We start from the raw sequence: 15,399 nt of genomic DNA, 5'->3' as shown, positions 1-15,399 counted from the left end.
TTAAAAAAAAATTTTAAAAAAAAAAAAAAAAAAAAAAGTTGCGTTTTTAAAAAGCTACGGGTGTTTTCTGGCCATTTCTTAAACACGGATAATTTCTGAGGTGAGATTTCACCAACAAAATTTGAATGTAACGTTTAAAACTTAATTAAAAAAATCATATAGTTTTGGTGGTGTGTTTATTTGTTTTGTTTTTTTTCTTTTTGGCTGCGAGATTTTTAAGGTTAGATTCGTTTGGATTTTGATGTGTTTGCTTAGAAACGGAAAGTTAGGCCTTGGAATGGATTTCATGACGCTTGTTAAAAATACATATTTTTGTTCTTTTTTAAATTTTGTGTTTATTTTTTCATCAGTATCCCAGTTTTGCACATACCGTTTATCTTTTCATGCATATATACGTACATGCATGCATATAATTTATTTGGTAACGAAAACAAGAACTTTTCATATACTTTCTCAAATAGAAAAGCTTCAACATAATCATTTTGGCCAATAATTTGAATTTTGTATCTCAGTTTATTCGTTTCAGTAGGTGATGATGGGAAAAAATATAATGAACAAGAATTAAACACGCCTAACTCTATATTCATCATCAAAATATTGTACATGGTGAGAATTTTCTTAGTTATATTATAAATTAATCACTAAAGTTTGATGTACTTATAAAAAAATATTAGATAATTTTGTATATAGAGATTGTCAAATGAGTCCTCCACGAATTAATTATACATAAAACTAAATATTGTGTCTAATAAAAGATTAAATTTTTTAATTTTTTTTCATAGATTTGTGAATTCTAAATAAAGTTGAAATTTAAATTTTTTTAGTTTAAAAACCTAGATGTTGTTATTATAATCTCTACTGCACTACTCATTAGATCATTTTTAAGCAAACATTTCCGAAATTACTAGTAAATGATACCAATGGTCTGCTCACCAGCAAAGTCTAGTACCTGTTGATAGGCAGCCAAAAAGGTTATCGGCGGCTTACTTTGGGTAGCGCAGCAGGCTTCAAACTGTTTCGCTAGCCCTTATAAGAAGCAAATATTAATGAAACAGGAGGTAATTAATTAGTATAAATCAAGTTATTTTGAAATTTGAAAGTTTAAAAGTTTGATTTCGTAGGAAAGAAACGTTACAGGGATTATGTTTAGGATAGGCATATTGAAACTGGATCTATCTCTCCCACATGCTCCTGCTTGGCTATTATGAACTAGGATTAGATTTGTCATGACATCACCAGTTGTTAATTTCATAGTATTGATCACAAGAAGTCACATACCTATGACCAAAATCCTCCCGAGTTGTCGACAAATCTCGACCCAGAAAGTTTCCTACCAATAACATCTCTCAACTCGATCTCACTAGGAAATCACTGCTCCTTCAACTTCGAAAAGACCTTCAGAAAATGGATACGATCAGTAAATAGCATCTCACTAAAAATGACCCGAATGAGATTTCAAAAGAATCTTACCATTTCACCATTGCAATATACTTCGAAGGCTCCAGAACTCTGTAAGAATTGTTGGATGATGAAAGTCCCACATCGGCTAATTTAGAAAATGATCATGGGTTTTTAATCAAAGAATACTGTCTTCATTGATATGAGGCATTTTGGGAAAGCCCAAAGCAAAGCCACGAGAGCTTATACTCAAAGGGGACAATATCATACTATTGTGGAGAGTCGTGTTCGTCTAACAAGAACGACCGGATAAAATTTGCAAACAGCCACGTGCTTGCGATGCTTCCAAACCTATTAGCACGCAAGGAATAGTACCAAGGTGGTGGTGCCATCCCCAACCTAGGAAAAATCTGTTCCCCCGCCATTATTGTTGCAACGATTCCAAATTGAACGACGGGTACTACTTTACTGAGAGGACGCTTTGGGATGGGTGGGGGATAATTCGCCAAAATAACTTCAAGTCCAGGAAATGATTACTCCAGCATATTTTTCATCGTTATTGCAGTTCCTCTGCAAAAAGTGTAAAATCATAAGCACTGCCACAAATTGAGATAAGATGATGGTACAACAACATTTTAATGAAAACATTCCAAAACCGTATGGATCAAATGCATGGCCACGGGTTCATAACATCTCCTATCTGTGAATAACAATGGGACGATCTATTGGCCCACTTGGGTTCACGAGTGAAATTCTTTTTAAAACTATCTCGTGTAATAACAATTGTAAATCCAGTTCACTTTTGGCCCACTTGTGTTCAATTCTTATGCTCTATGAGCAGAGACCAAAATTCTATCATCGTGAATCCAGTTCACTTTTTATCCTAAACCTAAACATTGAGTAGTCTGCACATTAACCTGTTCTTATACCTAATTAAATTAAGCTTGCAAACTTACTCTAATGAAGTTGCTTATCAATGGACACGCTAAAGCACAAGACACGCTAAAGCACGAGAAGTTCATTTAATTACAGTCTCAAAAAGGGGAGGTTAATTGAAACTTCCATTTCTGTCTTGCTCCAAATCAGGTAACCTAAGTACCAAACGATGTGAAGTTGGCTCCGAATGGAATATTACAAATTGTATTTCTGAGTTGAGGTCTGCACCTATGTTCACTCAAACTCGGATTCTTTAACAAGAACAGTGAAGAAGTGTACAACCAGTTTTCTATTATAATGACTCTCAATAGCCGCTAGAGAGGAGAAATTGAAATACTTGTTCAACTGAGGAAGTTGACGATGATAAAAAAACTTAAGACAATGTTTAACCGAACGACAACAGTGCAGCAGAGTACGGCCAGTTTTTCATAATGATGATTCTCAACAACCAGGAAAGAGTGGAGAAATTGAAATACTGGTTCAATCGAGGATGTTACAGAAATAAAAGAAACCTGTGCTAATCAAATGAAAAAAAAAAACAAAGAAATCATGTTGTTCCAAAGTACCACTAATTTTTCATCATAAGGACTCTCAGCAACCACTAGATAGTTCATAGCAGAGAAATCGAAATGTTTGTTTGATCAATAGACGAATATAAACATAATAACAGAAACCTTAGCTTAAAGAAGTAAAAAAAAAAAAATCAAGTTTAGAGGAACAACAACAGAGAAAATTCCGAAGTACAACCAACTATTCATCATAACGAATCTCAACCACTAGAGAGTAATATTCTCACAAAAACAACCACAAGAGAGTATAGAAATCGAAACGTCTGTTAAATCGAGGAATGAAATTAAAGTCAAAGATAATAAAAGAGGCCTGCGTTGTGGAAAATAAAGAAAAAAAAACAAAAAACAACGAAATCGAATTTAAAGGAACAACAACAGCGAACATTCCAGCGTACAACCAGCTTTTCATCATAGGGACTCTCAACAACCACAAGTGAGATAGAAAATAAAATGTTCGCTTCCATCAAGGATGTTAAGAAGAAACACCGGAAGGAAAACCACATAAGCGTTTGATTCACTTACTTTCCGCCCAAAATGAGACAGATAGACACAAACTTTTATAATAATGAAGATGAACTACCTGAAGAACAAGAAACGTAGAAATTGATATTGATAACGCTGCCATGGCCAATTCCTCCGATTCCGCTCTGTTTCTGCATTCCAAACCAAGACAACAAATCAAGTTGCTGAATATCACAAAACACGAACAAAAATCAAGATGAATCCAATCAAACATGAAAATCATTCACCTCCGTAGGAAATTGAATCGGTTCCTGGATGACTGATTCAGATTTAGGCTGATAGTGAACTCGAGGTGGAGAGTGATTGGCCGGTTTAGGAGGCGGGGGAGTAAAAAGATTCACGATATCAGTGAAAAGCAGAAAGATCGGCAGCCCTAACAGATCTATCTGTGTTCGATCCATCGGAGTCAACAATGCAAAGCTCTCGAGAACCAGATACTCACTTCCACGAGAAGGATTTGGGGGAAAAAGGAAAATTTACAAACGAAAATATGACGCCAATTGAAGGCTACAATTGTCCTCGTGTAATTATTTTGCCGCGTTATTTATACCCCGTCCAACTGCACGTTCACGAGTCATATAGATGGGCCAAATGGGCCGAAGCCTCTAACAATTTATTTGGTAGCCCAAGTTTTCGCAGGCCCAAAATGTAAATGAGAAAAGGCCCAATTAAGGAAGACGGAAAGTCAACAAAGTCGGCAGGTCAAACAATATTCTGCATGGGTCTTCAGACAGGAATGCCATTAAGTCAACAACAACGGCACGTGCTACGACCAATAATCAAAATAGGACTAAATCAAAGACTCCGTGTCCGATTCCCATTGTTCTACACTTACTTTCCCTTCTTTATTATACAAAATTACTTTATAAACTCGGTTAATATACATTTAATTAATTTTTAACTCAAATTTGTATAGTTGGAAATTTACCATTCTATGTCACAATCAGCGTCTAGGTTAAGTGGGGAGAGCGTCACATTATCACTGAAAAAAAGTAGGGTGCGATCGACCCCCACATGTTAAGATAGACAATGACCGACCTTCCAATGGCACTCATTGTCATGGTCGTACATATTCAACCGTGTGGTGTATGATCTTAACATGCTCACAACAAGCCTTAAAGGGAACCCATGTTGCAACCTCATTGAGAGAAAGTAGGTTGTGACCGACCCCCACCCCCACGTTGTCACGGTCGTACATATTCATTGTCATGATCGTACATCTTCAACCGTGTGGTGTCGTGACCTGAACACACTCACGACAAGCCTTAATGGGAACTCAAGCTGCATTCACATTTTTCGTTTAGTTTTGTGGCTTCATCAGGCTATTGACGAGGTTTGTCTTCGTCAACCAAACATCGTTTATACGAAATTTAAACTTGTTCAGTCACACATGTCGTTCCTGCGTGCTTGTTCGGTGATAGTCGGGGAGAGTGGTAAATTGGGAAAAAAAGAATTACTTTCTAATTTTTTTACCATAAGGAGTTGATGAGAGAGATAGGAGACAAAAGGATGAAAGGTAAGTTTGTCTTAAGCTCTTAATTAACTTTATTGCATAGTGTATGCATTAGCTGATAGGCTCGTCAGCAATTGGCACTAGCTTTTATCATTTCCTTTTACTCCTTTCTTCTGGTGTGAATTCAACCACCAAAAACATACCTCTACGATCACCCTCCTTGTCTCTTTCCACCCACCCTCTCCCCAAAATTCCCTCTCTCTCTCTCACTCCCTCACTCAACCATGCCCAACTCCGCCTGCTTTCCCGCCCTCTTCCGCCGCCTCCTCTGCTCCGGCAACCTCCCCACTCACCCATCTGAAGCTCTCAACGAACCCAACTCCGAGCCTAAACTCGTGCCTCCAGCGTCCGAGCCCAGCCCGGGCGTGGTGGCTCGCCTGATGGGTTTGAGTTCGCTTCCAGACGCCAATTGGGTTCCTGCCAATCGTGCCCCAGGTGCGGTTTCCAGGAGCAAGTCCGTGAATTTCGCGGATTATTTGCTCCATTTTGACACTAACCAAGCCCACCACCGCCGAATCCGAACCTCGGCTTCGTTCCGGGAGGTCCCGGCGTTGAGCCCACAGAACGAATTCTTTGTTCTTTACACGAAGGATTATTTCGACGGCTACGCTGTGGAAATTGAATCCAATTTGAAGAAACTCGAAACGCAGCGTTTTGGCGAAGAGAAACAGGGGAAGGAACAGAGCAGGAGCAATAATATGAAGACGAAGAAGAAGAAGATGAATGAATCGAAGATTTCGAAGCTTAAAGATGAGCCACGAAGGGAAATTGGTAAGAATTTCACCAACAGTAAAAAATGCAGCACGAGTAAAGATTCATTCTCTGTTTTACCTCCGGGTAAATACAGAGACAAACAGAATGTTCCCAAAAATGGCCATACTGTGAATTCGAAGAAGCCAGTAAAGCAACAGGAATCCGCCATTGAAACAGAGCTCAACAAGAACATTAAGAAGAAGAAGAAGAAGAAGAAGAATGTTAGCCGACATGTCGGGCAGACATCGCAGCCCGAATCCGACCAGGAAAACTCCAGTCCAGTGTCGGTTCTCGATGTCCAAGGAATCTATTTCTCAGGTAACTACTCTCTAATAATCACTGGGTTTATTCCAAAAATCTCTATACCTTATCATAAACTTTTACAGACGAAATGGAGGAAACTGATGTGAAGGGCGGAGACGCCGCCGGCCGGAGCGAGAAACTGTTGGAAAGAATCTGCAGATTGGCGGAGGAAGATATAAAAGAGGCAACGTGGAGGATTAAGAAGGTGGATGTGGAAGAATTATGCATGGAGGTGGAACGACATGTCGTCAATGCGTTGTTGGTTGAGAGCCTAGATGAGTTAGTGTTGTTGTAGTTGCAGACTTGCAGTGGAATTCCTTAACAATGACAAAAACATCTGTAATCTGTACATAAGCTCAGCTAGATGCCTCCATGTCGGAAAAGTCTGGTACTTTTAGTGGAAAAACTAATTCCAAAAGATATAATTGAATTAACTCTGGGGGAGAGAATTTATATTGTGTACTAATGGGTACGACCCCTATTCTTGAGATTCAGATTCCAAATTCAATATCTAATGGTCCTGACATTTATCCTATACGTCTGTAACACGGTTACTTTACTTATTCTTCACTTTTAAGAATAAAAACTATTCCCATAGACAACCACGAGCTCTTCCAACATGTTTTGTCTTCACTCACATATTTTATATAAAAATTTTCGCGATGTCACCCACCCATAGAATTGCTTAAATTTGAAGTTCCTATAATTAAGTTATTGAAAAATAATGTACATCGGTAACAACTTTTAGTTATTTTAAGTATTTCTTAATCATCCTATTCTTAAGATTGCTCTTATTTAGACGTGATATCGAGTTATTCATGTACCCAACGTTAGATTGCAACGTTGGGCCATTTCATTCTTAAAATTTCACGAAAATCGAGGTTTTAAAATAATAATAAAAAGAAAAGTGAATTTCCCAAACCTTTGGGTTGCCATCGACTTGGCCCAATAGGCCTTGTTGACCACCTGGTCCGTTGTTTGCACTCACCCAGCCCAAACTAAAAAGAAAAGTTTAAACCCAAAAGTTTTACTTTAATAAGCATATTACACGAATACATATTTTTTTAAAATTTACAATAGTAACATAAAATAAATAATTTTGAAATATACGAAACACCTATTAAACACAAAAATAAAAATTCGATATTTCTCAAGAAATTAGGTTATATTTCTCGAGAGAAGTCGTCTTTTCATACACAAAAGAAATCTAATTTTAGCTCGTGAATTTATTAATGGAACATTTTAAATTATTAAAATTAACAAAATTTAGAGAATAAAACTTATAATTTAAATTAGTAATTCTCGAGTTATATATATTAATTTTCTTTTGTTATTTTTATCACAAACCTTATCACTTGGAAAGGATGAGAGGAGAGGAGAGGCGGGTCCAAACATTTGACGATTGCAAAGTTGACTATGGATCCGAAAAAACACAACAAAAGTCGGTGACAGTAGGGACCACATTTATGAGGAGGGCCCACATGAATCCATATTGATGAGAGGTCATATAGGTAATTTGACTTTTTTTCCGGCTCAATTTAGGTAAACAAGAAAGTGTTTCATTTTCAAATAAATAATCTTGACTTTGTTTATTCAATGTTCATCAAATTAATTCAAACCATATATTATATTCCATGTAGCTTTTTTTGTAAACAAATTAATTCATACCTCTCATTCATATCCATATTTGACAAGCTAAGTTAGGTTAAATTAAAGTATTGTAGTACTTTTTTTAACTTATGTGAATAAAAAAAAACTATATATTATAATTCGTCAATATATTTTTAATGTAATGTAGATGTACCTAATAATATGCCCATTTGCTAATGTTTAACGAACAAAATATTGAAGACTTAACGATTTTATTTATTTATTTATTTATTTCATTATTTTTATTATAATATTACAAAATAAACCTCACATTATAAGATTAGGGATAGATTTCAAATTTTAAAAATATTAATGACAAAATTAACACTATCTACCATGACTTGGAATGATCTTTATGGTTTTAGCTGTCTCATTTATCAAGGACATTTTGGTAAGTTCCAAGTTTTCGATTTTAAGATGTAGAATTTCAAGCTTTTAATTTTTTAGGTGGTTAACTATAAAAGTGATTTTAAAATTTAATATTCTACACAAAATATTTTAATTTCTAAATATAAAATTATTTAAAAAAACAGAAACAAGAAATGGTTTGTCGGAATAACTAAAAATGTAAAACAAAGAATCATAGCACGTGAAACTCAATCCACGAGATTTTTAGCCACCCCCATCTAGAAAATTTATTTATTAAGATAATTATTTTATGATAGAAATATATATTTATTTATGTTATAGTTAATATTGGTGTAGACGGGTCAATTCGACTCGATTACAATGCAAAACTAAAACGAAAGACAGAAACATCTAAAATTGACCCCACCCCATGTTTCCAGGCTCACAACTTCTTTATTCCGTATTTAAAGATTTTATTGAAATTGCTAAGTTAAGAGCATAAATCCCATATCAATTTAGGTGTTACTGACTTCAAAATTATATACCGAGCCGTCTAAGTCGTCAATTCGTGGCTAAGAGAAAGACACGCACCTAGCACGTAGGGGGTTTGAGGAGCACGAGTCGTTACCTGAGTCGAGGCACGAACTTCGGTTCGAGTCGTTGGGACTTTTGGTTGTCTCTATCTAGTGGGTCGTTGCCCTTTTTGAGCCGAAAATGTTAGTGAACTGGCTTGGTTGATGTGTGCTGTGCCGTCAAAACCAACTTCCGAGTCAACTTGCGAGAAGCTGGGCCGTTGTGCATCTTTGTTTTGGGTCACTCGAATGGAATCATTAAGGCCATGATTCTCATACCATGTTAAAGAATAAACTCTCGTGACTTTATTTTTTTTCCCAGAATGTTTCGTACCAATAGAGCCAATAGAGGAGATGCATTATTTACTTATAAACTCATGATCATTTCCTTAATTAATTCTCATGATCGTCCTAAACATATTAATGAAATTAAGAGTAAAATTAAAAAAAAAACAAAACAAAACAAAAAGAACTTAGGAAAGGGTGTATGGACAGTAACATGCTGTGTCGGTGAAACAGGGATTGGCCAATCTTTGTGACCAAGTTGGATATCATAACCAAACTTCAAAATCATCACACGTTTCTATCTTCATTTCTTACGAAAGAAGGAATTAAAAAGCGAAAAAAATAATAATAATAATGGAAAAATTCCCATAATGAAGCAAGAACCAGCTAATTAACAAATTTGTCACATAAAAATGATATTCTTCCGGTTCAAATTCACTTGTCACCCGTGTTCAAGTCGAAGAAGGGAAACGTTAGTTTCAAGTTCAAACTTTCAATATTGAATCAACTCCTATGTTGTGCTCGTAAGTCCTCGACTTCATTCACCCAGTAGAAGTAGATAGCGAGTGATCAAAGAAACTTCAACTTTCCATTAATAATTAACACAAAATAAAGAAATATGCAATTTTGTCACGCAACACCATTGAAAAAAAAAAAAAAAAAAAAGCTATTACTTCAAGAATTGGAAACAAATAATCATTTAGACGAGACAGATCCTTTTGGATTCTACAACACATTCACACAATTGCATAATCTTCTTCCTTTTATTTCATACAATTAATACATGTTGATTATTTCATCTCTCTCAAATTATCTGTCACAATTTAATCATAATGTCCATAATATACAATAAATACCCTTACCCTCATATATATATATATATATATATAAACTTGAACCTTACACAAAATATAATATAAATACATGGTAGGGTTTGATAGCTTGCATAACAATAATCAATGTCAAGACCCAAAAAGAAAAGCTTTGATCGGAAATGATTAGAACTAAACCTGAATAAATATATCAAAATTTATGGTAAAGAGGTCGATATTTGCCCATTCGAGCCTAATTCGAGTAGTTAAGATCGAATATGATGAACGAAGATGAACGAAGAGATTGATATTGATGCAAAGGTATACGATAACGAATACTATATATGATCATCTCTTCTAAGCTTGTTTAACAAAGCTGTGATTAAAGCATCTCTTTTCTCAGCCCTAACTTCATCTCTCATTCTTCTTTGTTCTTCTCTTTCTCTCCATCTTCTTTCCAACATTATCCTCTCATGTTCTAAAGCTTCCATTTTCCTTCTCCATTCCATTTCCCTAATTTGTCTCTCTTTTTCCCTTGATTCAAACGCTTCCCTCCATTGAATCTCCATTTGAATTTGTTGGTTCATGAAATCTTCTAAAATTTCCTTCAAATGATTGATACTACTACTTCCCCCGGCGTTACCTTTACCCTTCTTCTTACTCTTCCTACCGCTCGCTTTCGTGTCGCCTCCGTCCCCATCACTGTCCTCGTTCTCGTCATCTTCATCCGACGATAACACCGTCGTCTTCTTCTTCGATCCACTCCCTCCGCTCTCCGCCTCCGCCCATAATATTCGATGCATTCGTGCCCCGAAAATTGCTTGTAGCTCTGTGTAGAATGGAAATTGCTGCCTTGAAATTTCTGGCTCCATTGTTTCACAACCCTTAATTTGTTCAATTACATAAAATACAATCAACCCATCAATTTTCCCTTAAATCCCACAAAATTTCAAATATTGTTTTATAATAAAGATATGAACTCTATATATATATATATATATATATATAGAAGGGAAATTTAGTACCTTGTAACGGGTGACGAGGTTTTTCCATTTACATTTACACTGTTCAGCGCTGCGATTGAAACCCTTTTCTTTCATTTTGGCGGCGGTGATTTCCCACAAGAGTTTGTTGCGTTTGGTCTCCATGAACCGTTGATCCAGCTCGGCGCGGATCATTAAAAACTCCTTTGTTTCTTGAATACTCCATTGAGGGAATCTGTCGGCGACGGCGTTGACGGCGGTTTGATCGGCGAGGTTTTGGTGGAGATGTTGCTGCTGCGGCGGCGGTGGCGGCGGAGGATGTTGAAGCTGTTGCTGTTGCTGCTGCTGCTGCTGAAGGTGGAGATGAACAAGGGGATGGGGATTGTGGCCTTCCATGAGTACCAAAAACTTGAGAAAATTATATAGAAAAAAAGAAAAAAAAAAAAAAAGAATCGTCGTTGGAGGAAAGAAAATGAAAGGGAAATATTTTTAATATGTGGGTTGGTGTGAAATCCAGGTGTGAAATCGTAAAAAAGAGGGCAAAAAAATAAAAATAAATAAATAAATAAAAGAATTAATTCGATGGAATTTTCCTTTTTTATTTATTTTATTTATTTTATTTTTTGAGTTGTGTAATCTGTTTACGCGGAAATGGAAAAATAATATTTAAATTAAATTGTGTTTTATTATTATTATTATTTGTATATTTTTCAGCTTTATTGAAGGATTGTCGTTTTCTTTGTTTACCCATTTGTTCCCATTGCGTCAGCGCGTCGTCAGGCTTACGACACCGTCCTTGTTGAGGTTGGAGGCTATTTCTATGCGACTTGTCGTCTCCTCTTACAAACTTCTTACTTTTTTTTTTCTTAACTTTACATTTTTACTATTGTAAAAAAAAAATTAAAAAGTTAATGGTTATATTAATATATTTTAATTCGAAAAAGATTCTTCTTTTTTATTTAGTTTTTTCATTGCTATGATTACATTAATAAATAATGGGAAGGAAGAAATTATTTTTTTTTTCAAAGAAAAGAAAAGAAAAAGAGGAATATGTATTATTTATTTAAAAAAATTGCCTTTAGAGGGTCCGTTTCCATTCATGTCGTTTTAATAAAATCAGAAACGCGGTATTCTGTGACGTCCCACGTGGGAAAGCCTACCACGTGTGTCCACGTGGCATACATGCAGATATCATAAGTGAAAGTCTGTCGGACCCACAGGTCATGTTGTTCACACCTATGACTTATTCCAAGTCACTGTTCACAGAGTCAGCAATTTGCACCATTCTAAACTCGCCACGTATCCAGAAGGTGGAAAAGAGAAACTTGGGAATAAAAGTAATCTGGAGTTTTCTTGAACGACACGTCGTCCTTAAACCGACTTTAATACAGTATTTGAGCCTTGAGGAGTAAAAACTGTTGTTATGGTCAAAAGAAATTCTTTCACATTGACTGTCGTTGGAATTTCTAATGGGTCCCGCGCGACTCAGCTTGCTGAGGTGGCGAGTATGTGACGTCAATTCTTCAAAGACCATTATTTAATTTCTTGGGGAATAATTGTTTTACAAAGTTTTTTTATTTTTATTTTTAAAAAAAAGTCGAATGTCAAAAGGAGAAGTTACAGGAAATGACAGCTCAGCCACCGAATGTAGTTAATTAAAATGTTAAAAGTTCGATAATGTCTAATACATAAAAAAAAAAAACGGTTGGATGAAAGTCTCACATCAGCTAATTTAGAGAATGATCATGAGTTTATAATAAAAAAATACTCCCTCGATTAGTATGAGCATTTTGGAGAAGCCTAAACCAAAACTATGAGAGCAGATCATACTTGTCCAAGACGTGTTGCTCATGGTTGCATGCTCATGTCATGCTAAACCCTTGTATATACTTAATTGCTAGCTTACAACATCACTTTCAAACCCTGTTACAGAAATCTCTCTACCCATGTTTTTTAAAATCCTCTTCTCAAAGTAAGGATAGAGACTCAGGTATATGTTGTCTAACAGAAGGTGATACGAATTTGAGTTAGCTAATTCACTCAGTGGTGAGAGTGAGTGTCGCACAATCACTTACGAACGTTCCTAGAAAGCGCGATTATGGACACCTTGATTCAAATTTAGTTTGGTCGGTCGTTGTCTAAGTTGATGCAAGATGGATCACTACTTACAAAAAAAAAGCCCACTAGCGTCAATGCAGGCCCAGTATGTGTGCCAATTGGGCCATTAACGAATTCACAACTGAATCATTAAAGAATTTATTTTTCTATTGTGTCGATTGATAAGATAAATGAAAAAGAAACATATTCAGAAAGAGAGAAGAAAATAAGGTTTTCGGTGTTTTCTATGTTCCTATGTTTCTGGCCGAGCACTGATCCATGGGCCTAGTTGACAAAACAAAGCCCATGGAGGCCCAAAATAATTGTCGGTTAAATATATATTTTTTTATTGTTTATATGCTCACTATTATTTATTTTAAAAAATCGAGAGAATATTTTAAAAGACAGGTTGTGACATAATTGGTAAGAAGCCGAACTCGGCTACTTTTGTGACTGAACTTAGAATGTTTGTCTGAAACGACAGAGTCCACTAACAACCTTAAATAGTTGCCTAAACAGTGCTTCTTATTCTTTCAGTGACTATTTTTTTCCCTATTAAATTTTCGAGTGCAAAAATAATTATTTAGTACTTTCTCAACCACTTATCATTATTATTTAACCAAAAAAAAATAAATAAATAACAAAAGATTCTCGACAAAGTTGATATCTTATTTTATTGTGTGAATCGTCAGTCGCGTCGTTTTATTTGATAGCGAAAGGTTCATGCACAATATACATTATTTAAAATTTTAGGTTTGATCGACTGATTTATTCCACAAATCTTATATTATTTTGTTTAATAATAGTTAAGAGATTCATGCACTGACTGAGGATAGGTGGACTTGTTTTAAAAATAATTTATACTTTTAAATTTTAAAATTTATTAATAATTATATAAATTTAAACTTGGATCATTGATCGAGGACAAAAGGTGTGGCTACGAAGCCTCTGTCTCGTTTTACCAGGCAACTAATTAAATCTCGGTTGAGCTATCAACATCAATATGAATTTGAACCAGCTTGAGTTTCATTAGACACCTCAAAATTATACACCTTTTGAATATGCAAATTTCATAAATCATTTACGGTTCTCTTTTTGGAATGTTAACCACGAAGATTGTTTTTCAACAACAAAAATTATCAATGATGGTCGAATCTCAACAAACGATTTCAATCTTCGGCCTTCTTACAATAGCTTAAGTTGAATATACAATGTTATGAAGTCCTACCGACACATTCAGTTAAACTTGTTCTGAAAACTTGGCCGAGGGTCAGTTTTCTGTGCTTTTGACAATTTCTTCTTAATGTAAATTTGGACTACTTTTACAGCTTTACATCGAACCATACAAAATAATATCTTCCATATTATGACACTTTTGAGTCACGTTGTAATCGTTGCTTCGAATAATAAATAAAATCTTCTTTTCTTTCTTAATTAAAATGGGTTTCGGGTTGCAAGCAATTAAGGAGGAGGTCCAGAATTAAAGAAAAATGGTCCCTTTGGTTAGTGAGTTCATCGTGTTGTGTCATTTTTCACATGTTCCATCAAAAAGGACTTGGACCATCCGGGGACCGACACCCACCTTGACAACGGTAGTAAAAATCCTCCAACTCGAACTGGTTTCACATTGGCAGACAAACCTAAAACTGCATGTCTTTCTTTTATGGGTGGAACGTAAGTTGATATTTCATTTATGTTTCCATGGTTTTACAGATCGTATGAATGTTGTTTTATCTGGTTTTGTTGCTTTTAACGTTTGACGAGTTTAAAACAAGGGAACAACTTTTAGTTTCATATATTTACACGTACTTTGTGAAAGTTCATTCAAAAACCCAAATTAAGGTGCAAGAAAATGTTGAGAAAAAACTTCTTAACTTCTACCACGGGAATAAACAGAAAAATAATCGAGATGTTAGAAAGAGAATTAACGTGAAAAACTCGGGCAAAAAGAAATATTCTTCAATGTGAAAAATTATTGCAATTACACATCATTCTCTTCCATGTCTCCACCGTTAATTCAACCCAAACAATAAAGGTAAAAGTTAACATCTTGAGCCAACAATAGTCTCCGAGAAGCTATCTAAAAACGTCTAGATTCAACCCAAACAATAAAAGAGAGCCTCAACTTGAAAGGAAAACGGTAAGACGCTTCTTAGCAACATTTCAACCTAGAAGAGTCACGTATTGTGGACAAAGCAAGCAACAGTTCAATACGAGTTCAAAGCGTTGAGACCGTTTTATATGAAACATCCATGCTCATACGATTATAACGTTCTTTAACTTACAATCTTACGTTCATTCGAGGTGATTTAAAGTTAGAAATGAGACTTCAACGGACATCGAGAATTTGACATTTTTATATGTAGTTTTTGTTGGGATTGGTTTAGTAGCCTTTTAACTCTTATGAAAATAATAACAAAGATTAGAAACCGTGAAAATTAATATCAATTCATTCACTAAAAGTATCTTTTAGATGTCTCTAATGTGACGTTTTAACTACTTTAAAATGGCCGGTTAACGTAATAAAAACGACAATAAATTTAACTATTTTGTTTATTTATTTAGCTAGATTAAATTTTAATATAAAGTATTTTTTTAATTAGTTTGAATTTTTATTATTATGCAATTTGTATGCATTTTCCAATTTAATATATAAAA

General features: G+C 35.2%; 3 protein-coding genes and 1 long non-coding RNA gene across 6 annotated transcripts; 1 reads left to right on the top strand and 3 right to left on the bottom strand.

Annotated features, from left to right (window-relative positions):
* Positions 1–13: 13 nt before the first annotated feature.
* Positions 14–1,594, bottom strand: LOC111450775. Of its 2 annotated transcripts, none has more exons than XR_002712771.1 (4): positions 1,471–1,594; positions 1,279–1,383; positions 1,136–1,199; positions 14–1,026 (listed from the first exon to the last, which is right to left on the bottom strand). It is a non-coding gene; the product is annotated as an uncharacterized LOC111450775 (long non-coding RNA). The 2 variants fall into 2 exon arrangements; XR_002712285.1 differs by having other exon boundaries at positions 1,279–1,395; positions 1,471–1,593.
* Positions 1,595–1,646: 52 nt separating this feature from the next.
* On the bottom strand, positions 1,647–3,946 carry LOC111429630 (selT-like protein). Of its 2 annotated transcripts, none has more exons than XR_002711352.1 (3): positions 3,653–3,946; positions 3,426–3,556; positions 1,647–1,968 (listed from the first exon to the last, which is right to left on the bottom strand). XR_002711352.1 is itself a non-coding variant. In XM_023079949.1 (3 exons), the coding sequence occupies exons 1-3, from the start codon at positions 3,824–3,826 to the stop codon at positions 1,955–1,957; spliced, it is 261 nt and encodes an 86-aa protein (XP_022935717.1). In that variant the 5' UTR covers positions 3,827–3,940; the 3' UTR covers positions 1,651–1,954. The 2 variants fall into 2 exon arrangements, 1 of the variants encoding a protein (XP_022935717.1); XM_023079949.1 differs by having other exon boundaries at positions 1,651–1,968; positions 3,484–3,556; positions 3,653–3,940.
* Positions 3,947–5,055: 1,109 nt separating this feature from the next.
* Positions 5,056–6,456, top strand: LOC111447527. The gene is made up of 2 exons (XM_023086750.1): positions 5,056–6,009; positions 6,078–6,456. Exons 1-2 carry the CDS (start codon positions 5,163–5,165, stop codon positions 6,287–6,289), a joined length of 1,059 nt encoding a protein of 352 aa, XP_022942518.1. The 5' UTR covers positions 5,056–5,162; the 3' UTR covers positions 6,290–6,456.
* Positions 6,457–9,943: 3,487 nt separating this feature from the next.
* Positions 9,944–11,132, bottom strand: LOC111463850 (trihelix transcription factor GT-3b). The gene is made up of 2 exons (XM_023107816.1): positions 10,687–11,132; positions 9,944–10,545 (listed from the first exon to the last, which is right to left on the bottom strand). The coding sequence occupies exons 1-2, from the start codon at positions 11,038–11,040 to the stop codon at positions 10,000–10,002; spliced, it is 900 nt and encodes a 299-aa protein (XP_022963584.1). The 5' UTR covers positions 11,041–11,132; the 3' UTR covers positions 9,944–9,999.
* Between the last annotated feature and the right edge of the window lie 4,267 nt (positions 11,133–15,399).

Source organism: Cucurbita moschata, unplaced genomic scaffold (assembly GCF_002738365.1).
Source record: "Cucurbita moschata cultivar Rifu unplaced genomic scaffold, Cmos_1.0 Cmo_Scf00001, whole genome shotgun sequence".
NCBI classification, from domain to species: domain Eukaryota; kingdom Viridiplantae; phylum Streptophyta; class Magnoliopsida; order Cucurbitales; family Cucurbitaceae; genus Cucurbita; species Cucurbita moschata.
Note: the sequence above shows the minus strand (reverse complement) of the source record. Positions and strands in the feature narration are given on the sequence as shown.